A 26,025-nucleotide genomic window follows, 5' to 3' on the forward strand; every position below is an offset into this window, starting at 1 on the left:
CCACCAGCCGGTCGGCAACCACTTGCGCTGTATAATGAATGGCAATTGACGATCTTGGGTAGCAGTTCGAACCAGCGAGTGCCCCTGAACTTAGAGAGGGGAGCCGTGATGTTGAGGTTTGAGACTGAGCGAAACGGAAAGGTAAAGGAAATGCTGGCGGCCAACAGCAGTGATGGTGGGGGACGGCTGGCAATGGCGAAACAGAAGGTGAGGTGCCAAGAGGTCGAGACCAAGGATTGATGGTCGGAAGTCGATCGAAGTTTGCCAGGAGCAAACAGTCACCAACAAGCGAGGGGGTATCAAGCAGACAGAGAGATGGCCACGAGAGGTGTGATGTGCGTGTGTGTGTGTGTGAGAGAGAGAGAGAGAGAGAGAGAGAGAGAGGAGGGTCGAGGTGACAGACGAACAGACAGATGGGAAGCAAATGACACACGGGCACACGGACACACGACTCGTTGGTGTTGCATGTGCCAATCCGCCCGTACAACGCTGAGAAGGCGAAAAGGCATGTGTGTGTGTCTCTTTCGGTGTTGGTCTGCAGACCAGCCAGCGGCCGACAGCACGCAGCGCAGGCTCATTCTTCACGGCGGAACTCTGTTTGTTGCGCTGTTCTTCCCGCCCAGAGAGCACACAATAAACTTTAAAAAATAAATAGTTGGATCAATGATACAGTAAAATAAAATAGGATTGCCGTTGCTGGTTGCGACACGGCACAGCACAGCACAGCACAACATAGCGTCGAATCCGAGCATTACGGGCAGTTGGATGATTGGCGCTGGCCGGAGTCGGGTGCATGCCGTGTCGGCTGCTCACAGCGAGCCAGATGTTTTCTGAGTGGAGCCTAGATGCTGTTGCTTCGTTGCTGCTCTCCCATGCGTGTAGCTGCACCGCATGCGAAGTGGTGGTGCCGTTGTTTCTCCAGAGCATCCACCTCGTCAGACAGAGGGACACCCACATTGACGTCCTCACTGGAGCTACGCCCCGCGCTGTGTGCGAACGAACTCTAGGTCGGTTCTTAGGCCCTGCGTTCGACGTGCGTCGCTTGGATCTGCGTGGTGTGTTGTGCGTGACGGTATACCCGAGCGTGCTCTCAGATACGGCGAGACAGCGTGGGAAACGAGCCGAAGCAGCAAAGCTCCCGTTCGGAGCGCCCGACAAACTATTGCAGAGAGCGGGAAAGCAGGAAGAGACGGATGCACAGAGAGACGGTGTGAGGCCACCTTGACTCGATCCGCTCCTCGTGCAACTTGCAGTCATCTGATCGTCGTCCGCCAAGACGTCAGACCATCGATCCGAGACCCGAATGAAACATTGCTTCGCTGGAGTCACTGCGCCGCGCCTTCCAGCAAAAGCCCCACTGCTGCCACGACGATGAACGGCAACGCATCCGAAACACACCTGCACACTGCGTCCAGGTCAGTAGACACGAGGGCGACTCTCTGACTGCTGATTGCGACTGAATCGGAGCCTGTTATGAGCTGAGCACCCAGAGACTAAGTTGGCTCTCCGATGCCCGCAAGCGCGGGAAACACCGAAGCGCCTGATGGAAAAGAATCAATGCAATTGTAACGCAACCGGCTAAGCATGCAACTTTCCGGCTCCTCAGGCTTATCTCTTCGTCGCCGACAGAATGTAACTTTGGGCATGATCCAGTAGCTGTATACGCCGACAGATGATCGTAGTCTCGACAGGTCCAGGCACACGCATGGCTCGCTTACCGAGCCGCCGCCAATGTTTCGAACATGGTTCACGCGAGTCGCTCTTTTTGACGCCCCGCCTGGCGATCCTCCAAAAACGAATAACCCCGCTCAGATTCTGTCCGCTTTCGACATGTGGCAGAAAGCTCTTTGCAAACAAAGCAAATCCCGCCTTTCCATCTTGAGCACAGGTCACCGCCAGGCAAAACACTCTGGGGAGCATCACACACAATCGACACTGATGCTCTCATCTGTTAGTTAGTCCGTCCGTAAAGTAGACAGACGGCCACTGTCTCAGCCCTTGAGGTTCGCTGGATCCGTGTCTCATCCAACATTCGCATGCCCGTTCGTTCTTCTTTTTTCTTTTCTTACGGGCCAATGGATTATCAGATGATGTACATATACAAGATGGGAACGGTAGCACGCCAGACTGCTCCAAGCGTTGGCGCCTGTGCATCGGGCGAAGAATGTGAGACTTCCGTGTGGAGGAACACGCCATCGGACCATCCGCTAGCTAGACAGCGTGAAGACAGAGCAGCAAAGGAACTCGTAGTCGAGCCGATGTCGAGCACCAAAGGTATTGCGACGTGCTTCAACTACAGCAGCCGCCTGTAGCACCCGCCTTGGGCGCCGAGTTGACATTGACGTTGCCTGTTGCCGCTGCTGGCGACGCTTGCGTCACGGCTGCCGTGTCGATGAGGCGCGTCTTGACTTCTCGCGCCAAGTTGAAGAAGGCCTCTTCGACGTTGGCGTTGGATTTGGCGGATGTTTCGATGTACGGGATGCCGAGCTCTCTGGCAAGCTCTTCGCCCTGCTCGGTGGTCACGGCACGCTTCTCCTCCCAATCCGACTTGTTGCCGATGAGGATCTTGGAGACGCCTTCGCTTGCGTGCTGCTCGATGTTGGCGTGCCACGTTCGCACGTTCTCGAACGATTTCTGGTCGGTCACGTCAAATACGAGCAAGATGCCCATGGCTCCACGGTAGTAGGCGGTGGTGATGGTGCGGAATCGCTCCTGACCCGCGGTATCCCAGATCTGGAGCTTGATGCGTTTGCCGTCGAGTTCAATGGTGCGGATCTTGAAGTCGATGCCGATGGTGGTGATGAACGACGGAGTCCAGGCATCGTCGCAAAATCGTAGCAACAAGCACGACTTGCCGACGCCTGAGTCGCCGATCAGCAAAAGCTTGATCAGGAAGTCGTAGTGAGGGTTGGGCATTCTGCTGTTGTAGAAAGCGGGTCTCGCTCGAGAGGTGATGGAAGAAGCAGGGTTGGCAGCGGAGACAGAGACTGCGGGTTTCTCGGTTTGCGGCTCTTCTGAAGATGCTTCGACGAGCGAAGAGGTTTGCAGTCTTTGTTGGCTGCGTTTTGGGATCTGTGGTTTGGTAATGGCCGGTTGAGGATGACTAGATGTGCGATGAAAGTTGTGTCCATTGAACGAAGAAATGGTCGATTTTCCATCGCAATAACAAGGTTGCGAGGACGAAGGCGTCGTTGACATGTCCAAAAGCGAGTCGTTGACAAGAGAAAGGAGCGACGTTGGTGAAAACGTGTGAAGAACGGCAAAAGAGAATGGCAAAGGCGATACCGTGGTCAGCTACGTTCTGATCAAATCTGTGTGCTTAACAAGGACGGGTGAGAGATGCTGTCATGATGGAGAAGCGAGAATGCCTGGCGGCCAATGGAGCAGGTACGGTGCGGGACGTGCGTGCGACAGATGAAGCGATCCCACCTGAGCTGCATCGTCTAGGTTGCATCGCACCCAGTGTGGGATTGACTGGAGCTGGCATGCGTGTAAATGAGCGACGTGCTCAGTGTCGAACGCACGCATCAAGCAGGAAGCACCTTGTGACAAAGTAGAGAGGTCGTAACGGGGCGTCCGGACCGAGATATGGACGAGTTGGGACCGGCTCGAGCAAGTGACCACCACCAAGTCTGGACGAGCTGAGAGCAAAAATTGGACCGGGACAACACTTACGCAAATGAAGGCTCGTCGAGAGTCGAGGGGGCGGCGGGGATTTAGAATGAGGATGTCAGGTGTTGCTGGTGGTGGCAAGTGAAAAGCGGTGTGGTGCGATGCGACAATATTCGAGTCAAAGTCACACATCCAAGCGAGTCGGTGGAGGTTGCAGTTGCTTTGCTCGTTCTCTCTCGGTGCGCTTGAGCCGACGATTTCGAGTTGGAATTCAGCCTTCCAAAATGGTGTGAGCGGTGAGCGCGAGTTGCTTCCAAGATCCCGCAGGTTTGCGAAATGCGGCCAAGTGGCAGAGACCAGCCAAAGAGCGAGCAATGTTAGCTGACCGCGGCCAACACAGTGAGGCAGGGAGAGGAACTCGGCGAGACCGCTTCCGTCACACACCACAGCTAAACAGGACAAGTTCCAATTTCCCAAGATCGCTTTTCGCCATGTCGTGCGAGAAACGTTTTGGCCTTTTGCCTCCACAAAATCTTGAAATGTGAGGTTTTTCTGCTTTTTCCAGACTTTTTTCTTTTTTTGGAAGAAGTTCTTTTCAGGCTGGACCCTCGAAGATGCCGATGCTGCTTCTTGCTTGACGTTGTCGAGTGCCCTTTTCTCTTCAGACCATCATACCAGCCACAAGCTCCTTCCAGACAGCACAGTCAGCGTCGCTCTAAATGGAGAGGGTACAATACCAGCTCGAGCGCTCCGTCCCGCAGCTCCAGTTGCTCGACGAAAATGGCGTCTTCTCCAAAGAGCAGCTCCGCTCCATCACGACACAGCGTCAGACTTTCGAAGGACGTCTGTTGCGACGAGGACCGGACAAGAACGACTTCCTTCGCTATGCCGACTTTGAACGCAATCTCGCCGACCTGATTAATTTGAAAGCGAACCGTATTGGCTTGCCACGCTCTTTCCACCGCGACAACGCAGCAGCTCACACCGGTCACATTGTCGCCATCTACGAGCGTCTTGTACTCAAGTTTAAGTACGATGTCGACGCTTGGCAACAGTACATAGCTTTCGCAAAGAGTCGAAAGATGCGTGTTGTCACTGGCAGAGTTTATGCTCGTGCGCTCTCGTTGCACCCTAGCAATGTTGCCCTCTGGCTCGCCGCAGCCGCTCACGAACTCAACGACAACTCGTCCACCACCGCAGCTCGTTCGCTTCTGCAGCGTGCCCTCCGACTCAATCATCTTCCATGGAAACAGGCCTCATCCGATAGCACAGCATCGACCAGCGGCAAGCGTGACAACGATGGCAACAATTTCGACTCGAACAAGCGTTTGCGTCACGACAGCAACGGTACAGCCAGCGCCATTGAAGATCCTTCCAAAGCCGCATCATCCGGTCCGGCCACGTTGAAGCTCTCCTCGCGAGAGTCGGATCTGCTTCGACTGTGGGTGGAGTACATTCGCATGGAGCTGGTCTTCATCGAGCGCCTACGCAGAAGATGGCTCGTCCTGGGCCTCGAATGGGAGGATCAAGGCCTTGCCGCCGAGGCAGCCCTCACCTCCACGGATGCTTCCGCAGAGGCACATCAGTCAGCAGTTGACCTCGACTCTCACTCCAAGCCAGCAAATGGATCCAACGGCAACGATGATGGAGAAGGCGACGACGAGACAATACTGCTCAGCCAAGTGCCGGACAAGGACGATGACGCAAATCCCGAAGCACTCGAATCCGCCACCGCCAAGCCCAACACGTTCACGCCCAGAAAGATGACCACCATTCCTCCAACACAGATCTCCATCTTGAGGGGCAACATTCCCCTCTTCCTCATTGGCAGCGCTCTCGAGTCTCTGGCACCTCATCTCCATTTCGTGTTCCTTGTTGCTCTCGTTGAGCTCCTCCAGTCGTTCCCATTCGCCGAGCCTATCAGCATCGATGCCCCCAAGAGCGGCCAAGCATTGCGACGTCGCCTTCTCGACGGCGTCTACCAGCATCTCTCGGACCGTCAGCGTTGGGGCTGGTCCCACTTTGCGCCAGCAGCTCTTGTCTCGTGTCTGCGCTCCTTCCGTCCCGAGGTGCCCGTTTACGCTGATAAGTCCGCTGAGACCGCCGCGCAAGTCGCCAACGCGGAAGAGATGGACTCGCATCGACTCCTCTCCTCGGCCAGCCATCTGCGAACCTCATTCTCGAACGAAACTGATGGCCTTCTTCAGCTGGCATCACAGCTTCGAGGCACCGCAGCCTCAGGCCTGAAAAAGGCGTCGGCGTCCTCGTCCGCTTCGATCGCTGTCTCGCTCATCCTTCAGCTTTTGCAGTCGCTCTTGACGGAGAGGGGCCGATCGGCCGCAAGGCCTTCGGCTGCCTACCAAAGGCTGGCCGAGTCTGGTGTGCTTCCTACAGCGGTCAACGATGCCGTCAAGCAGATGCGCGCTCTTTGCGTACAAGCACCCATCGACACCGTCAAGCCTACCGCACGCAGCGCAAAAGCGGAGTTCTACACTACTACCGCACTGCTTGTCGACATGCTCAGCGATGCGCAACGCTCCGGCATCGATGAGCCAAACCTGTTGTGGTATCTCGACTCGGTGCAGACGCAGCTGGTCAAGGAAGCGCAGGCTGCTGGGCCCAAGATCGAGACGGCTCAGATGCGCGCTGTCACGCTGCGCAAGAAGGTCGACGCTGCACTCGCTCTCGAAGATGGCAAGGATCAGACCAACAAGCTCACAAGGCTCAGGGATCAGCTCAAGGAGGCGACAAGCCCCGCCAGCTTTGCCTCGAGCGACGAGCTCTGGAGTCTCCGCATCCTTGTCGCTTCGCAATTGGCCAAGACGTCGGGCAAGTCGGTTCAGGAGAGTCGCGATGCAATCGCAGCAGAATGGCATCGAGGACTGCAGGCGTGCTCTGAACATGCCGGTGCAGATACAGCTAACTCTTCCGCCGAGACCAGCCTGTGGTCCCACTTCCTCGACTGGCTCGACCACGGCGTGTTTGGCGCCGAAGACTCGAGTCGCAAGCAGATCAAGGCGTCGTTTGGCTACGCTTCGGAGCAGTATCGATGGGCGGTACGAGAGACAGCGTCGCTGCTCTCGCGCAGCCACAGTGCCGCCGTGACGGATGTCGAAGCCGTGCAGGCGTATCGCCAGAGCGTGCACGACTTGTGCGTGCTCCGCTACGTCCAGCTCGCCCGCCGCCTGGCCAAACACGGCGAGATCATCTCGTGGCTGCTCCAGTCGTGCTTTGCGTCGCATGCAGCGTGGCTCGACGTCATCTCGGAGCTCCAGCTTGACCTGAAGGGCGACGATGCGAATGCGGATGCGGATGCGGCACGATTGCAGAAGAATGCCCAGTTGGTGGAAAAGATTTTTGCAAAGCTGCTACAGATCAAGGCGACCGACGTCGAAGTGTGGATCAGCTATCTGGGCTACCTGGCCGCCAGCGACATGACCGAGGCGCTCAAGGTACTCGAACGATGCCGCAGCACCCTGGAGAAGAGCGAATACAAGCTGGTCGAGAAGCAGTGGCACCGAATCTGCGAGGATCTGCAGAACCAGTCTAGCGCTGTCACCCAGACTGAGGAAGACAAGGAGGACGAGGAGGTCAGCGAGGAGCAAGAGTAGCTGATGTTAACTCATCTGCATGGCAGCGCACGCTGATTCTAACCCGCGTACTTGGATGCGTTCTAGTAATCAATGTATTGATAGCATCTGATCTAGACTCACTTATGCCGCCAGCGTACTCAAAGACGGAAAGCGACGTTGACGAGCTGCTCCACATCAAAGTGTTCTGGGCGTTTGTGAAAGTCGTGCAAGAGTTGAGCGCAGGCTGATGCGTCCTCTTTGGCATCTGTGGCTGCTGCCGATGAGGGAAGGTAGAAGCGCTGAAGGGTGAGAGCCAGCAGCTGTGCCTGTGCCTGATCGATGCGGCCGCCCTTGCCCGTCTTTTCGTTGAGTCCCGTCACCTCGCCCCTCATGAGCACGATGCCGTTGCTGTGAGACAGGTCGGTGTAGAAGGTGAGGATCAGCACGGGTTGGCTGAAGTCCTGCTTGAGCTTGTACTCGGCCAGAGGAGTGAAAATGGTGGTGGCCGAAGGAGGAGCACCTTGGGCAGCTGGGTTGGGCACCACGGCCCACTCGAGGAACTGCATTTCGAAAGCTTCCTTGGATGCTCCTGCGGCATCGGATTCCTCGTCGATCACCTGACGGGGCAGCGGTAGGACGAACTGAGGATACTTGCGTGCGTTAGCCAGCATCTCGAGGTACTTTTCGGTGGGGATGACGGCGGAGAGCTTGTTCTTGATGGAGTGGTATCCAGCCCAGAGCTTGGTGATGGTCTCTTGATCCTGCGTCTGCAGCTTTTCCACGTCGAGGATCTTGCTGAGTGGTTTGATAGGACCCTCCTGCGCGCCTGTAGGGGTGGAATGGACCTGGCCGGACGCCAATTTCTTTGCGGCTTCGGCCTTGGATCGTTGCTGTAGGGATTGTGCTATCGCCTGGTCTCGCTTCTCCACTTCGGACAGAGTCGACTTGACTGACGCATTTGGTGGGGCAGCTGAATTTGGTGTGGACGTGACAGGCTGGCTGGGTTTCGCCGCAGCAGACTCGATGGATCGACGCTTGAACTCTTCGGGCGAGAGGCCTTGTTGCATGGCTTTGACTTTGATCTTTGCTTCGTACTCGCGGAGTTTTCGGTCGCGCTTCTGCTGAACCGAAGCGCGATGATCCTGAACGATGGCCGAGGTTGCAGCAGCGTGCTGAGCTTGATCGCTGCTTCGAGTCTGGTCGTCGGATTTCAGGTGAGACCAGGAAAAGGGGAGGGGCGGAGATACTTGGGCCAGGCAGGGTCGAGCCGTGTGAAGAGCGCGTGTGCGAGAGCCAGAGGCTATGGCAGCATACGCGCCGCATACTGTGCTTGTGAGAGACCTCATGTCGATGTGCTGGTGTACAGTGTAGCTGGTGAGCAACAAGACAGGAAGATTGATTGTTGGACAGAGCGAAGACCATGTTGGAAAAAAAGGCGAGCTCGGGTCTCGGGCTGCTTGCTGCACCAATCAGTGAAATTCAACATTGTTGCTAGAGTAAGATCTCACATTCAAGAGCACGTTTACATACATGTAACTCCATCGAGCTTTCGCTTTGCTCTTTGTCGATCGTCAATCGGCCATCGGCAGAGACCCTGAAACAGGCAAAGTGGACTTGACTGACTGATCTGTCGTTTTCGGTTCTTGCGCCACATCGGAAATGCAAAGCAATGCTGTCAGACTTGTCCCGGCGTTAAGCAAGGACCCTAACCCAGCCTTGAATGAGTCTCGGCAGCTTGCACCTTCCGTCACGGCATTCGCTATGGCCCGACCCCGCCAACATGCGTGTCTGTGCTCTGACGACTCCGAATTGGTCATTCTCAATCTCTCGTGATGCCAAGCCATGATACTTGTACCGCGCTGTCTGCTTGCTTACGTCCGTGCAGTGGTCTGTCGTCCGCACCCCGTGTTGTCAATGTCGGCCAACTTTGCGCAGCGTTCAACATTCTCGAGGATCTTGAACACTCCCCTACCGCCACCATGCCGGTTATGCATTCAAGGCTCGAGAAGAAGCATAAATAGCAACTAGCTCACCTCTCACTATCTGTTTTCCTCCATCAACTCATCAAGCTTACTCGCTCAATCGTACCATCCGAGCAACCTCTGTTCACCGACCCCCTCTTCTCAAACAATGTCGTCCAAAAAGATCCTCACCATCTTCGGTGTCACCGGTCAACAGGGTGGTAGTGTTGTCCAGACCATTCTCAAGACTCCTGCGCTCCAGGCAAAGTACACTCTTCGCGGCGTCACCCGTGATACCTCCAAACCAGCAGCGCAAGAGCTTGTCAAGCTCGGAGTCGATCTCGTGCGGGCCAATTTGGACGACCCTGCTTCGCTCAACAAGGCCCTCGCTGGCTCGCATGGTGTCTTTGCCGTCACCAACTTCTGGGAGACCATGGACGCCGCACAGGAGACGCAGCAGGGTCGCAACATTGTCGATGCCTCGCTCTCGACCGGCGTCAACCATCTCGTTATTTCCACGCTCCCCAACGTCAGCAAGCTTACCAACAGCACTCTCAACGTCCCTCACTTTGACAGCAAGGCTGCCATCGACGACTACGCAGAGTCGGTACGAGGCGACAAGCTCAACGTGACCTACTTCCAGCCCCCCTTCTTCCTGCAGAATTTCGAAAGCATGATCAACAAGGCGCAGGACGGCTCCTACAGCATCAATCTGCCCATTGATCCTGCCGCACGAGTCCCTATGACTGACATTGTCGCTGACGCCGGCAAGTGGGTCGCTGGCATCTTTGAAGCAGGTGCAGCTGCCAACGGCAAAACAGTCCAGGCTGTCAGCTTCTGGACCGACCTGCAGTCCTTCTCGTCCCAGCTCTCCGCTGCCACTGGCAAGAAGGTTATCTACAACAACGTCCCCGCCGAAGTCTTCAAGAGCTTCCTTCCTGAACCCATTGCCGACGAGTACACCGAGAATATGAAGTTCATCGACCAGTACAGCTACTACGGCAAGAATTCAGAAAAGCAACAGCCTCAGAGCAACCAGTTCCTGCTCAAGGGCGCCAAGCTTGCCACCGTCAGCTCCTTTGCCCCCACTCTCAAGCTGCAGTAGCAGCTCTCGACCTCTTTCTGCTTCCTGGCTTGTTTCTCTTTCGTTGTCTCGTTAATCTAGCCTTGGCTTCAATTTGCACCTCGGCTCTGCTCTGCTTGTGTCAACTTGTTCTTATCTCCACTTCTGTGTGCCGACGGCTGCTGAGAAGACCCTTCCCATCAGACATGGTCACAGTACAAAAGAAAAAGGTCTAGCCTGTTAGGTCCTCCGAAGTTCGGACTTCCGAGTTGGCTTCTCGGAGTATCACGGCCTTGTAGGCGTCATGATGCTGCATTCGTGCTGGTTCCCCCTTGCTGCGCACCTCCATCTCTGTACTGCCAGCATGAGCCATGGCCTGTTCGAGCAAAAACGTCTCGCATGCTACCCGTGCCGCGACAAAAAGGTTCGTTCTCGCCACAGCACGCTCCTGGACCCTCAACTCTCGCCTTTGAGCTGACGTGCATGCCTTGCTTCGACTATGACCAGCTCCGGTGTACTACCATTCGCGGCGATGTTTGCGACCGTTGCTCACGCCGAGCTTTAAGCTGCAAAAGACCCATTAGTAAACGAAGCAGCGATGCTGTACTCGGGTCAGCTCGTGGTCGTTTGAGCAGCCAAAATCCTCTCCCACCTTTGAGCCTCTCCTCGACTCCTCCATCTGCAACTTTGAACAGACCACACACCAACAGCAACGGCTCTTCTCAGCCATCTCTTGCAGACACAGCACCTCCCTCCGCGGATACACTGACTGTGCACTCTTCAAGAACGCCTCTGCCGTCACTCGTCCACACCACCCAAGCTTTCGACTCTACCGCTGATCGTCGAAGACCACGCGACAGCTTGCTACCCCTTGAAAGCGCAGAACGTCTGTTCTGGAGCATCCTCCGACAGCAAAGTTCGTCGACCGCCTCTTTCTCTTTTGCCAGTCACTTTGACATTGATGCTACCCTGGATCCCATCAGGCTGCAAATCATCACTACTCGGCAAGCGCTCCATCTCTTTGATCGCTTCATGGACACTTTTGAGAAAACATTGGCCTACTTTGATCCACGACTCTGCACTTTCGACTACATCCATTCCAGATCGCAGTCCCTCCTCTCGGTCATATGCTTCATAGTGGCGCGTGTAGAGCCAGAATTTGACTCGATCGCTCGTCAGCTCGACCACCATGTCCATCAGACCGTGTATCCAGCCATTCTCGCACACGGATTCCGCTCTGTCGAGATCGTTCAGGCCCTTCTGCTATTGGCTGCATTCGCATCGCCATCCGAGAATGTTCGGGAGGATAGATCGTGGTCGCTTCTCTCGCACGCTGCTAGGGTAGCAAGCGAGATCAATCTACAGGCGTGCCTGTCCAGTCGTCGTGACGAGCACGCCACCCGAGCCACGCGACTCGAGCAACGTCACGCCCAAAGGGCCTGGCTCAACCTGTGGCTGCACGAATTCTCTCTAGCACAGCATACCGGCCGCCACAGCATCTTGGCCGAGCAAGATCTCTTTTCGTCTTGTCGAGACTGGCACCTGGATCCGCTGGCTCGCGACTCGGACGTCGCCTTGGTGTCCATGGTCGAACTCCGCACGATCATCAAGAGGAATCGTCATCTCTTCAGCCTGCTGCCGCCGGGTAACGATCTTTTCTACGCTGAACAGTGCAAGTCACAGCTGCGGACTTGGTCACAGACATGGCAAAATGCTCTGCCTTTGTCTGCGTCCATTTCTCGGCTGGAACTGTCGCGGCTCTACGTCAGTCACGCCCTGGTGCAACTCTTGGGTCTCGTCCTGCATCATCAAGCCAAGTCGCAGTGGCCACCTAGCATTGTCATGGACCTGTACGAAGCAAGTAGCACCTACCTCGACGTGTTCCCGCAGCGCTTGGCAGCCGATCGTCTCGTGTACTGCTACAATTCCATGTGGGTGGCAGCGTCCTACCAGGTCATCGTCGCTGTTCGACTCGCCCAACTGTCGAGCACTTTTACCTTTATCGACGGCACCCGCCTCCTGCAACAATGCTATCGTGTCTACGACTGCTTTTCGAGGGCTGCAAACCAGTCGATTGAAAGCACAGCGCCGCACTGCTACCTGCGCTTCTTGGGCGGCGTTTTGCGTTCTTTGTCCCACGATGCGCCGCCCGGTGCGACTGAGGAGGCAGACACAGTGTCGTCTTCGCTGGAACACTCTCCCAACCCCGACCCTATCGCTGAGACACTTGTTCAGCTATCTCAGGGCCAGCAGCCATGCGCGATGGAAGCGCCTCCTTCCGATATGCTAGCCGCGTCCGAGTTGGATCCGCTGCTGGGCTTTGACGATCTTGAGTTTTTCGCCTGGGCCGGCGCTTCTCTGGCTCAGAATGACAACTTCGACACATAGCTTTCGATATATGCTGCGAGTGAGGCATACATGTACATCTAGTAAAATCCTTCTGTCAAATGCATACTATTGCGCCCACCTGTGTGCAGGATCGCCTGTGTTGATGACCGAGCTGTTTGGATCGAGAAAGGGTGCAACACGACCTGACAATGCAGGTGTTGGTCCAACCAGAATTCAACCCCCGCATTCTCGGAGTGCCGACAAGTTCGGCTTTCCGAGAGCGCAGCTCCGATCTGGTCCAGCTCGAACAACTGCCTGGTGGCGCCGCTGCAGCTCGCATCTCCGGCAAGCCACACAGGGCTCAATACGCACCTCAGCTTTGAAGCGTTGGTTGTGGGATGTCTGTCCAGGCCGCAAGACAGCAGCAGCAAGGGTTTATAAACCGTCCAAACCACTATGGAACACTCGAGCATTTGTTTTTGAGCTCCCCTCCTTTTCTTCGACAGTCTGGAACAAAACATGCCGACGATCCTGCGCAAAGCCTGGTCGCCTATGCGAGGCGGCCACTTCACATCTGTACTGCCACACGCGAGCCGGATTCGGAGCGTCAAGCCAAGCCCGTCCGAAAAGACTGAAGGCATGCTCTCTCGGCGAAATCTCCAAAGCGCGCTCGAGGCCTTGCATCACGACGGTATTGTCGTCTTGGAGAACATCATCGATCCCGAGCTGCTTGATCGCCTCAACGAACGCATGACGATCGACACACGTGCCCTCATCGCCAAAGGGGACGAGGGCCCGTTCAACTACAACCTGGGCAATCTGCAGCAAAGCCCGCCTTACGAGCTTGACTATTTTGCGCCGAGCATCTTTTTCAACCCTTTGGCCACCAGCCTCTCCGCGGCCTACTTGGGAGGCAAGCCGACGGTTTCGTTCATCTCGAGCAATGCTGCCGTCAAAGCCGACGAGGGCCAGCCAGTACACAGCGACGCCGACTTCGACCATCCCAGCATCCCCTTTGCCACGGTCGTCAACGTGGGTCTGGTCGACATGCAGCCGAGCAACGGCTCCACGCAGCTGTGGCTCGGCACACACAGCGCGACGTCGATCCAGGACCAGCAGGGGCTGCACGGCGAACGTGCTTCCGGCCGAATCAGGCAGGAGCTCCTGGACGCCAGGTCGCAGTCGTCACCGCCCCTGCAGCCAACGGTGGCCAAGGGCTCGGTGGTGGTGCGCGACCTGCGCCTTTGGCATGCAGGCATGCCCAACAGAACCAATGACATCCGCATCATGCTCGCCATGATCCACTTTGCTCCCTGGTACCGACAGAGAATGACGCTCGACATGCCAAAGAGCTTCGAGCCCTTGATCGCCCAACAGAGCAAGCTGGGCATCTCGATCCCCGCCAGATTCCAAGCCGACACGATCGACCATCTCAACGCAGGCTACGGCAACTCGTTTGACTTTGACCAGGATGCATGATGCATGTCGGCTCATACGCTACCCTAAGTGCCTAAGTTAGCAAATCGATTTGCATTACAACATCCCCGCCATCTTTTTGTTTGATCAAATCTATTTCCCGTTTCCACGATGGTATCTAGGCCATTTGCGTTTGCTTCCAGAGTCGCTCAAGTTATAGATCGGCCTTGTTTCTAGGCGAGCATCGCTAGTGGGTTGATACAGGTCCTCAGGAGCGCGTCCTGATGTAGGGTATACGTTGAGGTGGGGATGGATCGTGACTGTGCGCTCTTCTTGACAGCAATTGTGCTCCGTGCTCCCACGTGCCTGGGTGGCAAGGGTCTGTTGGCAGCTTGTTCCCAGAGCTTTGACCTTGGAAAGACGCTAGCCTTTGTCGACGCTCGTGCGCTGAATCCATCGTGTAGATCGGCATCGGCTCGCCGTCAGACAAGAATGTCTCGAGCAACCAAAAAGAGCTCGGGCCATGCGGCAACCCGAAAGGCAGCGTAGCTCGGCCACTCAACGAGTCGACCTGCTTTTGCTGCACAAGGTACGACGACCTGATCAAGACGAATCTCGAGTCGCTCTTCGACTGCGACAGCATCGTTTCCCATCTTTGATCCACGTCAGACGCCTTCACCTCGGGCAGGATGATGCAATCAGCCTCTTTGAAATCCTCGGTCAACACGAGATTGGCGACCGACGACAGATGGTCCCAAATGCAGGTGGCCAGGCGCTTCAACCCCTCTGTCTCCATGTCGTAGAAAGCCACCGTTTTGACCGCGAATCTGCCCTCTAAAATACTAGACGTTGGGTCCCGTCCAACGTGCGGCGAAGGTTCGTGCTGGACGGGCAAGCAAATCCTCATGGAATTCTTGCGTTCGACATGTGAAGATACGGATAAGCGCCCACCACATCGTTTCAGCATGCAAGACACCAAGGCCATGTTGAGGGCAAAGTCGCGGTAAAACGGATCGGTGATGCCAAAGGCGTGGGTGAGGACGGTAGCAGCAGTGTCGTTAGCAGTGCTGTTGCTTGTGCTCAGCACCTCGACCTCAATGGAGAGATTGCTGTTGCCTCTGCTTGGCTCGATTGCTCGAAACACGCCGCCATGAGCAAGCCTGACGATGACCTCGATATAGCCTGAACGAGTGACGTGCGCCGCGGTGGCTATCACCTTGCGTATCGCCGTTTCGAGCGTCCTCGCATCGAGCAACCACTGGGAATGGCGCAACTCGGGTGTACAACGAACAATGAGCTCCACACTCTCGGCCACGGAGGATGTATCCGGCTGGGGTCGGAGACGCTGCGCATTTTCCCACTCTTCATCGGCAATCGCCTCTACCATGCTGACGATGTCGACGACGACGTGTTCGGAAGTCCGAAGCGTGTTTTCGTTTTGGAAGCTGAGCAAGTCGTTCAGGTACGCATTAAGCGTTTGAGCAGACCCGGCGATGGAGTCTAGCATGGTCGCCAACGTTCCATCGGGTGACAGGTCGAGGGCCGCATTGCCTGCTCCTCCCTCTGTCTGATCGATCGCATTTCTGAGGTGGTCCACCGCTCCAAGCGCAGTGCGTAAGGGTGTCCGCAATTGATGCTGAACATGACTCAGGAACTCCGACTTGAGCAGGGCCAGGCCTGCAAGTTGCCGGGGCAGCAGGCTTGCTGATGCAATCTGCGAGACCGCTTCGATAAACAAGTGCTCCTGTCGGCCAAAGTCTGGCATCTCGGCGAATGCGACCAGGAACATGATGGTCCAGTGTTGCTTTTTGGGGTTGTGGCACACGCACACGGCGTAGAAAGGCACCTGGTCCTTGGGTGGAAGTAATTCGCCGCAAGGGTCGAGGTGCCCCTCTGAGCAACCAGAAGCACCGCCAGACGCTGTATCCGATGACTCGTCTTGACTGGATCCCCTCTCGTAGAACTTGCATTGATTCTGAGAATCGGCTCGTGCGTCGATGGAACGTAGAGCGTTGGCAAACACGTCTCTCCGGAGAAGGAGAGGCTCTATTGTGCGGGGACGCAGGCGATCAGGTCCACTGAAGCTGACCATGGTTACCGCGGACGAGCCCAGTGGCAAGCCATCGTCGTACTCACCGCAAGGAATGCTGCTTACGTCGAATGCAGCCACAGCTGCAGCTCCCAAGCAATCCTTGAGCTCGACGCAGGCTCGGCCCATGACATTGAGAGGCATCGCCATGACATGAAGACCATGGGCAGAGATGCGTTTCGTCAGAATAGCTCGATCAGGATCAACGGGCTTTGGCATCAGCACTCCGTTTTCGACCATGCGAATCAGGTTGCTTGTTCTCTGCTGCATCTCTGCTACCTTTATGCTCTTTGTGCTATCGTACTCGTGCTCGATTGCCTTGCTTGCCATCATGGCGATGTCTGACAGAATACGTACGTCGGCATCGCCAAAATCGTACCGAGGATGTTCATCCATGATGCATAATCGACCTACTTGAGCGCCATCCTTGACTCCACCGCCCCCATCAGAGAGCAAGAAGGGTGCGGAAGCGTAAAAGCAGGTAGGCTTTCCTTCCAGGGTCGCACATCCGAGTGGCGACGAAGACAATGCGCTGAACCGCCAGTCTTGTTCTGCGTTATCGACCACCAGCACTTGATCGTCGGCAAGCAGCATAGCGTGCGAGCAGAGACTGGATTCGCGTGGCATGGTTTGCACCTGAGTGTCGCCTCCATCGCGGGCGAGGATCAGCATGCATGTCGCGTCCGGGCTTTCGACCATGATCGAGGCGGACGAGCATCTGAACACGGCTCTGGCGTGCTGCACGTAGAATCGCAGGGCGGGTCGCTGCTGAGGCGCCGTTAGCCTGTGACGAATGAGGGCCTTTCTCAGACGACTGCGGTGTTGATCTCGAAGCGGAGGAGCTGGAAGCCATCCATTGTCGCGAAAGAATTGCCACGAGTGATCTGCATCGTGTTGATCTGTTTGTGTGGTGGGAGATCTTTGTGGATCTGTGGTGGAGAGCTTGGGCGGTGTCGAGGTGGAGTTGGCAGGAGATGTGCGAGTGGGCACCTCTCTCGTGCCCTCTTCTTTGGCGAAGCTGGGATGTTTATCCCGGTCGGTATTCTTCAGAGCGTTGGAGGGACTGTGATGCGGAGTGAGACGAGGTGGCTGCGCCGGGGCGGTGCGTGCGCTCCAAGCTCCAAGCTGGTATTCACGCAACCAGTGTGCCCATTGGTCGGGGCCATAGTCGCAGTCTCGTTGTTCGATAGGCACTTGTGGAAGAGACAATCTCGAGGAGCTAGGTTCAGATGTGGCGTGTTGCTGCATAAAGGACTCTCGTACCGCAACGAGTTGCCAGGAGGGACATGCGGACGTGATGGCGATGTTAAGAGTGGGGACGTATCACATCCAAGGAAAGAGGGGCGCAGAAAAGTCGAGGAGGTGAAAGAGACGATGGATTCGAGAGCCACACACTTCTTAGACAGCCTCAGTCGGGACCGTATTCAAAGCCCGGTGGGACAGCAACACCGGAAGAAGAAGGGCAGGGCAGGGCAGGGCAGGGCAGGGCAGGAAACCGTGTGCAGAGAGTGGCGGCGATATGAAAAGCAAACGCCGGAGAGCCCCATTTTCTGCGTTTCTGCGCGAATCACCGCAAAGGGTCCAGAAGACCCTTCGACCTCGGTTGGCAAGATCGGGTAATCAACGGGTAATCAACAGGATGAAAACTTCAGCGCGCCTCTTCTGATCGCGAAGTACAACTCAAGCCAAGCAAAGACCAGTTCTTGAGTCGTCACGTGGTAGGGCGGCCCCACTATACTACAGGATTGACGTGGTCGAGAGTGCGATGGAGACCATCACAAGTCTGTCTGGACTAGGGCGATTCGAGTAAACACGAGTCCAGCTTGTAGGGCACGCTCGATCTCGTCGGTCAACACGAGTGTGTTGTTGTGCGCTTCAACGTTGCTTGCCAAGATGCGATGACCTTGCGAACCGCTTTCTGCATAGTATTCGGTTCCAGTGGGAGCATGGTCGATCGAATATTCGAATTTGAACGAGTGAGCGTCGATTGCGGAGAGATAAGCACTCACAGCATCCCTATCAGGCCCAGTGGGGCCATCCGGTCGGTCTGCCATTGTCGGCAACGTGGCTCGTCTGCAAGTTGCCGTGAGCTGGTATGCCAAACCAGAGTAGGAGCAAATGGTTGCTAGCCCGATGGAAATGAGGCAGTGGTACGTCCTGTGGGCTCAACACTGCGACGAGTGGACGGTAGATATTCATACCCGGTCTGCGTCTTTTCTCATGGACGCAGTAGGCCACCTCAGCCAACGTGATGACTCGAGACATTGGTTCTCATGCAAGAACAAAGGCAGAGTGAAACCCGAGACCAAGCGAGCACTAGCATGAACACTCAGATCGCTTCCTTGTTCGTCCAAAAGCTAGGACGGATTTGGGCCCTGTTATGCTTGGAAGTAAGTGCCTGACGCACTTTGCTTTCGTTGCGTTTGGCTAGATCGGTCAGCAACGCTCCCGTTACTACCACCAAAGCCGCTGTCCTGCATGGTCTCCCCGCCCTGATGCCCTGACCCAGCCATTTGACACGACTGCGGAGCCCGAGTCATCATCTCGGGTGGCGCAGTCATTCTAGAAGCGCACGCCGAATTTTCAAATTTCCGCGGAGAACCTCAGCTCGGCATTGCTTCTGTGCAGAATTCGCCGCCCTCTCTGACAGCCGTGGCCCAAAGCCTCAGCGGCGTCACAAGACCAAGACCGTGATGCTGCTGCGCGTGTAAGCGCTCTGCGTCGCCTGCCTTTGCTTGCACAAGGTACAAAACAGGGCCGCAAACCCTTTGCTGGTGCCTGCCTTCACCACTTTCTCCATTCCTCTTACCTTTGGACTTGGGTGGCTTCCGCTTTGGACATCATCACCATGTCTAGCAACATCTTTGGCACGCTCCAACACGTTACACACCGCAAGCTGGCCAACCTGCAGGTACAGAGGGATCGCTTGACCCGTCTACGCGCCGAAGCCCAAGCAGCAAGCGCATCAGACCCCACGCCCTCGAACACGCTCGAGGCACTCTTGGCCATCTTTGACAAGTTGGGTGAAAGTGAGACTCGCTTGGAATCCCCGTTCCACGTGAACCTATCGCCTAAGCTCATCGCCGAGCTAAATCAACAGGCTACGTACGACCGCACCATCACAGCCTCCATGATCCAGGGATGGTGCACACTTTTGAACCGTGTACTGGACCAACGCGTTCGGCAGATCAACCATGCCATGCTCTATGGTCATCTGGTGACCGAATGGGTGCACGACCACAAGCAAAAGCAAGAAGCTGCCGATATGGCTGACACAACCTCACGTGAAGCGTTGCACCAGCAGCGACGAGACTGGGAAGCCTTGGCTTTCCGCCAGGATCCCGTCGACGCCGAAAGGCTCAACGCTTTCCTCGCCAAAACGTTCGCTTCCGCCTTGGAGCCACTCAGGCTGGGCTCTCTTTCTGCCCTGGAGCAATTCAGGAACAAGATCGAGTATCATAGTCAGAACTTTGACCGCTTTGACGAGGACGCTGTCCGAAAGGCCATCAGTGAAGTGCTATCTAACGATCTCTACGCAGGTGACAAGCGTGCCAACTTGCGTGATCTCAAAGCTCACAAGAGTGTCCTGCGCGAGATTGCAGACATCCTCAACCAGGATCTCGAAAACCTCGAGTCGTGGCAATGGGCCGACGGCGGTGTGCAGCTGTCCATGCGGCGGCATATCAATGGCAAGTACCGCGTCTACATGGATGAGGAAGTCTACCAGGCCATCTTCCTGGCCCACATTGGTAGTACCTGGTCCAACAGCTTCCACGGAGCCTTTGGACAGTTCTTCGAGGACACCTGGAAGCACGGAGCCGGTCGTAAACCCACCAAGGAACAGCAACGCTTTCGCACGAAAAAATTTCATCAGGTGAGCGAGAGCATCGAGGCAGAGCGTTCCGCTAGCCTCAACAACCTGCGAAGGGAGCAGTACAAGGACAAGTTCTGGTTGTCGGCCATCTCGCCTATCGCTCGCAGATCGTTGGCCAGGGGCTACGAGGGCGACGGCGACGGCGACGACAGCTACCCACTTTCCTTTGTCGACATCAAGCAGCAGCTCTTACGCATGATCACCGCCGAACAGCTGATTCAATGCGACCTTTATGGCCAGTTTACTGTCCTGCAATCCGATTTCCGCTGGTTTGGACCTTCCTTGTCGCACACAACCATTTTGACCGTGCTCAAGTTCTTTGGCTTACCGACGAAATGGTTGGACTTCTTTGCCAAGTTCCTCTCGCCCTCCATCTCGTTTGCTTCCGATGGCAGTCAAGCGCAGCGACGCAGAAGAACCTGTGGTACCCCTATTGCGCACCAACTCAGCTCCCTGTTCGGCGAGGTGGTCATGATCGCCTTGGACTTTGCTGTGAACCAGGCGACCGACGGAGGCTACCTCTACCGGATTCACGATGACCTGTGGTTTTGGGGCCAGCAGGACCAGTGCGCCGTGGCATGGGAAACCTTGCAGAAGTTCAGTGCAGAGACAGGCCTCGAGCTAAACATGGACAAAACGGCCGCTTGTACGCTGGAGGGTTCGCAGGCTCCAGTTCTCAAGGACAAAGCGCAAGAGATCCCTGCACCTGGCAAGACGGACCCCATCCTACCTTGGGGTCCTATACGCTGGGGGTTCCTCGTGCTGTCGGCAGACGAGGGCCATTGGGACATCGACCAGACACAGCTCGAGGAGCACATCGACGAAATGCGCGTGCAGCTCGATGCCACTGGCAGCCTCATGTCTTGGGTACGGGTGTGGAACAGCTACATGAACAGCTTTTTCGTCAACAACTTTGGCAAGCCAGCACAGTGTCTTGGCCGAGAGCACATCCGTATCTGCATGCGAGCCTTCGAGACGGTCCAGCAACGTCTCTTACAGGCTGACGGAGGACGCCATGCGAACTTGACCGACACGGTAGCCGCCATGATCCAAGAGCGCTTCGGTGAGGAGGAGCAGAGTGTGCAGGCCAGCCTGATCTACTTTCCAGCCGAGCTGGGCGGCCTTGCGGTTCAGAATCCACTGATGGAGCTCAACACCAAGTTGCTCGTCAAGAAACAGGACAGCCCACAAGAGGTAGTGCAGAAGGCATGGCGCGGAGCGCACGAAAGACTCGATCGATTGATCGAGAGATGGGACAACGCCATGGTCCGGCGAAGACCGCGAGGCGACGAATTCAACGCAGACAACGAGGAAACCTTTATGACATTCCAAGACTTCATGGCCAATGCCGAAGAGACGGAACCTGAGCTTTCCAAGGCCTACAAGACGCTGCTGAAGGACCTCAAGGGCAACGAAGAGGGAATATTGCACTACCTCATCTTCGATGAACAAAGTGTTGACGGCGCACAAGCATACAAGCAAGCGGCTACCAAGTCCCGTACACCCTTTTACTGGAAGCGCATCGTACAGCTCTACGGTGCCGAGACGTTGGACTACTATGGCTCTCTGGTCATGTCGCAGGCTGGCGCACTGCCGATGGGCGTCATCAGCTACCTTCCTTCGGAGAAGATTCGGTGGCACAACTGAGATGCCTGCGATACAGGAATGCGCATCGGTGTCTCTCAAAATAGAACATGTACCCTAGTATAATCTTTCAACGACGTGCGAGAGGAATCATGGAATCAGTGCATCGAGTCCACCGGTTGGAAATAACAATTTGTATGTCTTGTGACCAGTGGCAGTCCTCGCATTTCGTCCCCAGCCTGAATGATGTACGGAAGCACCAACTTTGGCTGACGTAGACGCACCAAGAAACTTGAGTTTCCCAGTTCAGCATCGCACGATTGGTGATGGAAAGAATTGAGATTGCAACTAGACCTGTGGGGCCTGAGAGCACGAGGAGCTCCCAATGCGCTGCACGGAGGCCCGACAAGCGCAAAAGGCGAGCTACAGTGGGAGAAACAGATTTGATTGAGGCATATAATTGCGAAGTGAGTTGGTCAAGCTCCGCTTTCTCAGACGCTCTGCTCGCCTTAACCCCAAGCGCTGTTGATTTCGTCGTACTGAGCTTGAGTCAACGGCTTGATGCTGCCATGCTTCAGGTTCGTCGGCATGCCTTGAGGGAAGCCCAGTCCAGTGTAGCCGTACTCGGCAATGCCGTTGTCGGCGCTGTACGGCCAATAACCGGCTGGATTCCTCCCATATTGGTCCAGGAAGACGTACCACTTGCCACTGGTATTGTCCTGGAAAAAGATCGGTGCTTCCGCCTGGTTGTCGTTGTCCACGAACTCTGTTGAAGAGCCGATGTCTTGCCAAGGGCCATTGATGCCAGTGTAGCTAACCTGTCCGCGCACCTTGTACACGCTTTCGTCTTTGAAGAAGCGCACGTACTGGTTAACGCCATCCACGGGTCCGCGGCCGATGGTAAGGTCGATGACGCCAACATTGTTGCCTAGATCCATGAACACTTCCGGATCGGTAAAGGTGACAAAGTCGGTGGTATAGGAGCTGTAGATCTTGTCATAGTCGGTATCTCCAGTGTGACTAGCATCGCTGTACTTGCTGCTGGACCAGTACACCAAGAATCTCTGCTCGTCTTCTAGCCAGATGGCTTCCGGGGCCCATGCCATTCTGAAGTTGTCAGGTACGACTTGGGCCAATCTGGGTTGGCTCCATTGGGTCAGGCTTGACCCTTGCGAGTCCCAGATGACGAGATTGCGGCTGAGAAACCTGCCCCCAAACCCTCCGGCTGCGGTTTGGTTGAGGTCGGTAGCGATTATGTAGTGCTGTGACTCGTCCCCTTTGCTGACGATGTACATGTCGCGTACACCACCCGTTCCAACATTGGAGGTGAGTAGAGGTGCTCCAGAGAGAAGAGACTTGTAGGAAAGCGCATCATTGCCGTTGGACAAGTGTCCGAAAACCTGTTCACCCGCAGGGTAGGTGGTGTATACTCCGGGGGAGAGGTAGTCGTCGTAGAAATGGATAAAGAGGTATCCTACCTTGTCTGAAGCGCGCTTTGATAGCGATGAAGACGAGATGGGCTGCGAGAGCGTCAAGGAGACGGACAAGAGCTGTGAAGCCAGCAGAAATAGTTTGGACAGCATCTTGAACGGCTTAGTGGCTGGCGCTTTGCTGTTCTTGCTTGCCTACCTCGTCAACTGGTGGATGCCTTTATACGTAAGTTGGAACGAGCCGAACCTTGCTTAACAGGCTTTGCCACATTTCGATGGGGAACTGGAAAGGTTCCACCCTTCGGAGATCCCTCCTTCACGACAAGATGACGCTTTAGCACTGGAAGAGGCGCAACAACTTTACCTGTGACCCTTAACTACATCCAATAGAGACACGTTCTCCACCTCGCAAGTCCCAGGACACGGAGAACAAGTAGCGTCGCACACTTGGACACCATTAGACCCAAAGAGCGGATTTCGGAAATCTCTCACTCGTCGCCTTCTCCTGCCTCTGTGGGGTATTCGGGAGTCAACATCGCTTAGATGCCCTTCTCCGCACTAAGGGCGTTAAGCGAGGTGAAGCTCGCATGGAAATCTCTTGAGCTTGTCGTGATCGCTCGCTACATTGTCTTGCCATTACCCGAATCGCTTCCTGCATCGTTTTCGTAGTTGTAGACGATCTCGTGACTGCAACGTCAGCGCACAGATTTCCGCAAGAAAGCCGAGGACTTCATTGTCGGAAATCTCTCGATTGGAGGCAAAGTCACGGCCAAGGGTTTTTTTTTTTGCTATGATCGCTTGCGGTCGTCGTTGAGATCCCACTCTGCAGGCTATGGTCTATCACACATCATGCCCTTTGCCATTCTTGGCGTTGGTCGCTTGCAAGGCCATTTGTTCTTCCTTTGCACTGCTTGATGTTCAGCGAAAATGGACGTCGCTCTTCACTCTGACACTAGCCACTACTGCTGCGCACTCCAAATGCTTTGTTCGTACCCCCGCGAACGAGCGGTCCCTGCCTCCGCTTGAACTATCTATGCGGATCGTTTTGTCTTGTTTCTCCCAGCGTATGCGCAAGCAGATTCACATATAGAGAAGATGGCGGGAAGCAAAGCAACGATGACTACAAAACAGGCTCAGGTACGTGAAGCAAGTCGAGGTCCGCTTTTCTGAAACGCAATAAGCACTCTCGAAACACAGGTTGGATTGGCCATAACGATTGTGATTCGGAGCCTTGCAATCATCATCTCATGAGGTACAGTACCTTCGTGCAGAGAAGCGTTCGCTTCGACAGACCGGCACCGTCAATCACTTTTTGAAACCAGCTGGCGATCTCTCAAACATTCTGATCGACGCAGTAAGGCTGCTCGTAGTGGTGGAAGTGCGACACACCATTGTTACACATGAGCTTCGTCTTGCTGGTAGGGATCGAGTCAAAATCGCGCTTGGCAGCGGGAGTGTTCATGCAGTTGTCGCCGTGTATGAGGAGACCATCTTTGGCGCTGGATGGGAGGTTACCGAGTTTGGGCAAAGACAAGACTAGCTGGCGAAAAAGACTCACTTTTCGGAGCGCTGGCCCTGGAATAGGACGTCCAGTTTCGACGAGCTGGCGCTATCTGCCAGGCAAATAGTTGGCTGGCTTGACACATAGTTCTCAGTGTACATATGAAAAGTACGACATCAAGTATCGTTTCCGACCAGGTTCTGAGCTCGACAAATGGGATTGAATCGATCCAAGGTACTTGCTGCAAGCCAAATCTCTGTCAAAGTTTATCGGCTTGTTTGGCCTGGGACAGCGCTCGTGGAATGCTGTTACAGTATGAGCATAGCTGGGCCGATAAATTTTGACAAACGCAAACCGAAGCATTTACTTTACCGAATCGAATCTTGACCAAGATTGGACGACTGCTCTGGGAGTCCAGGTGCGGCAGCCCAAAGTCGCTCTGTTTCTTCAACAAAGACGCGGAGGCCGACCTCGAACATGCACTTGAAAGGCGGCTCATCAAGACCACGGCGCTCGACGAGGGTGAGGCGATCCTGTGCATCGGCAAGAAACACAAGAGTTCGTTCCGGATTTCCTTGGCCGTTCGGAACATCTTCCAGCCTTTGCATACCCCAGTATGATCATGTGCCTTTCCTTCTAGCCTGAAAGGAGCGACATGACTCGGCCCAGTGTCTGCATGGTGGCTCTCACTCAAAAGTCCACGCTACGCCAGCCAGGTGCTTTGTTCATGGATGAATCGGTCTGCGTCCTGGCTTGGGGCCCTCAATTTCTTCTTGAGTGAAGGTCGCTGCAAACTCTCTCAAAAGCTCGTAGAGCTTGCGATAGTTTCCTACGGTTTTCCAAATTTCTATCTCGATGGGGTCTAAGTTTTGGGCCGAGTCTTGTCCAAGTGCAAGCAATGCAGCGCCAAGATATGTTGAAGAGAGAACGGCTACGGGTCGGCTCGTTCGAACCTTTGCGGTAAGCCTTCTACGCTCAGAACTCACGGTGCAGATAGAACAGAAAGGCAACCTTGCTGCGTTGAGACAGTCGATGTAAGCGGCCAGATTTTCCGAGCGTCGCAGCCGAAGTTCTTTTCCCTGAAAGGCTTGGTGTCTCAGTTTACGGCTGCACGCTGGCGGCAGCGTGCAGCAAGACTTGTGCCGCCAAAGTGGTGTCGTCTGCCGTTCTTGCCGAACCCGTCTCCATGTGGCTTGGGCCAAGACGCGTTATCTGATCCGCCATCATGGAATTCACTCGTTGCGGAGTTCTAGATTCAGAACCTCTCGGTTCATGTGCTTCTGCATGACCTCAATGCCAGCCGAGCTGCTTGACAGCAAACAAACCGCCGGCTCGCCAACGTCCTACTATAATCAATAGCCTGATAGTTCCGAGAATTCTTGATCCTGTCTTCGGCATGGAACCTTGAAGCCTACTTGACTGAATGCTGCCCCAATCGTAGAGACTCAAAGCCCTCACCGGCAGCGTGAAACAATTCTTGCCGACTGCATCCGCAGAGGTCCTCATCTGCAATATGTTTGAGACGAACCACATGTTGGACAATCAGAACTTCATCTGATAACTACGTTGGCCGTTCTCCTCATAACTCTATATAT

The 26,025-nt window shown here is 55.3% G+C and overlaps 9 protein-coding genes across 9 annotated transcripts; 5 read left to right on the top strand and 4 right to left on the bottom strand.

Annotated features, from left to right (window-relative positions):
- Nucleotides 1-2,289: 2,289 nt before the first annotated feature.
- On the bottom strand, nt 2,290-2,916 carry EX895_001295 (uncharacterized protein; the record flags this gene model as incomplete). The annotated part of the gene is made up of 1 exon (XM_029881894.1): nt 2,290-2,916. One exon carries the CDS (start codon nt 2,914-2,916, stop codon nt 2,290-2,292), a length of 627 nt encoding a protein of 208 aa, XP_029741982.1.
- Nucleotides 2,917-4,331: 1,415 nt separating this feature from the next.
- EX895_001296 (uncharacterized protein) lies at nt 4,332-7,223 on the top strand (the record flags this gene model as incomplete). Its single annotated transcript, XM_029881895.1, has 1 exon — nt 4,332-7,223. One exon carries the CDS (start codon nt 4,332-4,334, stop codon nt 7,221-7,223), a length of 2,892 nt encoding a protein of 963 aa, XP_029741983.1.
- Nucleotides 7,224-7,342: 119 nt separating this feature from the next.
- On the bottom strand, nt 7,343-8,530 carry EX895_001297 (uncharacterized protein; the record flags this gene model as incomplete). Its single annotated transcript, XM_029881896.1, has 1 exon — nt 7,343-8,530. The coding sequence occupies one exon, from the start codon at nt 8,528-8,530 to the stop codon at nt 7,343-7,345; it is 1,188 nt and encodes a 395-aa protein (XP_029741984.1).
- Nucleotides 8,531-9,314: 784 nt separating this feature from the next.
- Nucleotides 9,315-10,250, top strand: EX895_001298 (uncharacterized protein; the record flags this gene model as incomplete). The annotated part of the gene is made up of 1 exon (XM_029881897.1): nt 9,315-10,250. One exon carries the CDS (start codon nt 9,315-9,317, stop codon nt 10,248-10,250), a length of 936 nt encoding a protein of 311 aa, XP_029741985.1.
- A 990-nt stretch (nt 10,251-11,240) lies between these two features.
- Nucleotides 11,241-12,596, top strand: EX895_001299 (uncharacterized protein; the record flags this gene model as incomplete). The annotated part of the gene is made up of 1 exon (XM_029881898.1): nt 11,241-12,596. The coding sequence occupies one exon, from the start codon at nt 11,241-11,243 to the stop codon at nt 12,594-12,596; it is 1,356 nt and encodes a 451-aa protein (XP_029741986.1).
- Nucleotides 12,597-13,055: 459 nt separating this feature from the next.
- On the top strand, nt 13,056-14,015 carry EX895_001300 (uncharacterized protein; the record flags this gene model as incomplete). Its single annotated transcript, XM_029881899.1, has 1 exon — nt 13,056-14,015. One exon carries the CDS (start codon nt 13,056-13,058, stop codon nt 14,013-14,015), a length of 960 nt encoding a protein of 319 aa, XP_029741987.1.
- Nucleotides 14,016-14,220: 205 nt separating this feature from the next.
- On the bottom strand, nt 14,221-17,289 carry EX895_001301 (uncharacterized protein; the record flags this gene model as incomplete). Its single annotated transcript, XM_029881900.1, has 1 exon — nt 14,221-17,289. One exon carries the CDS (start codon nt 17,287-17,289, stop codon nt 14,221-14,223), a length of 3,069 nt encoding a protein of 1,022 aa, XP_029741988.1.
- Nucleotides 17,290-18,889: 1,600 nt separating this feature from the next.
- Nucleotides 18,890-21,562, top strand: EX895_001302 (uncharacterized protein; the record flags this gene model as incomplete). Its single annotated transcript, XM_029881901.1, has 1 exon — nt 18,890-21,562. The coding sequence occupies one exon, from the start codon at nt 18,890-18,892 to the stop codon at nt 21,560-21,562; it is 2,673 nt and encodes an 890-aa protein (XP_029741989.1).
- Nucleotides 21,563-22,008: 446 nt separating this feature from the next.
- On the bottom strand, nt 22,009-23,082 carry EX895_001303 (uncharacterized protein; the record flags this gene model as incomplete). Its single annotated transcript, XM_029881902.1, has 1 exon — nt 22,009-23,082. One exon carries the CDS (start codon nt 23,080-23,082, stop codon nt 22,009-22,011), a length of 1,074 nt encoding a protein of 357 aa, XP_029741990.1.
- Nucleotides 23,083-26,025: the final 2,943 nt, after the last annotated feature.

Source organism: Sporisorium graminicola, chromosome SGRAM_10 (assembly GCF_005498985.1).
Source record: "Sporisorium graminicola strain CBS 10092 chromosome SGRAM_10, whole genome shotgun sequence".
NCBI classification, from domain to species: Eukaryota; Fungi; Basidiomycota; class Ustilaginomycetes; order Ustilaginales; family Ustilaginaceae; genus Sporisorium; species Sporisorium graminicola.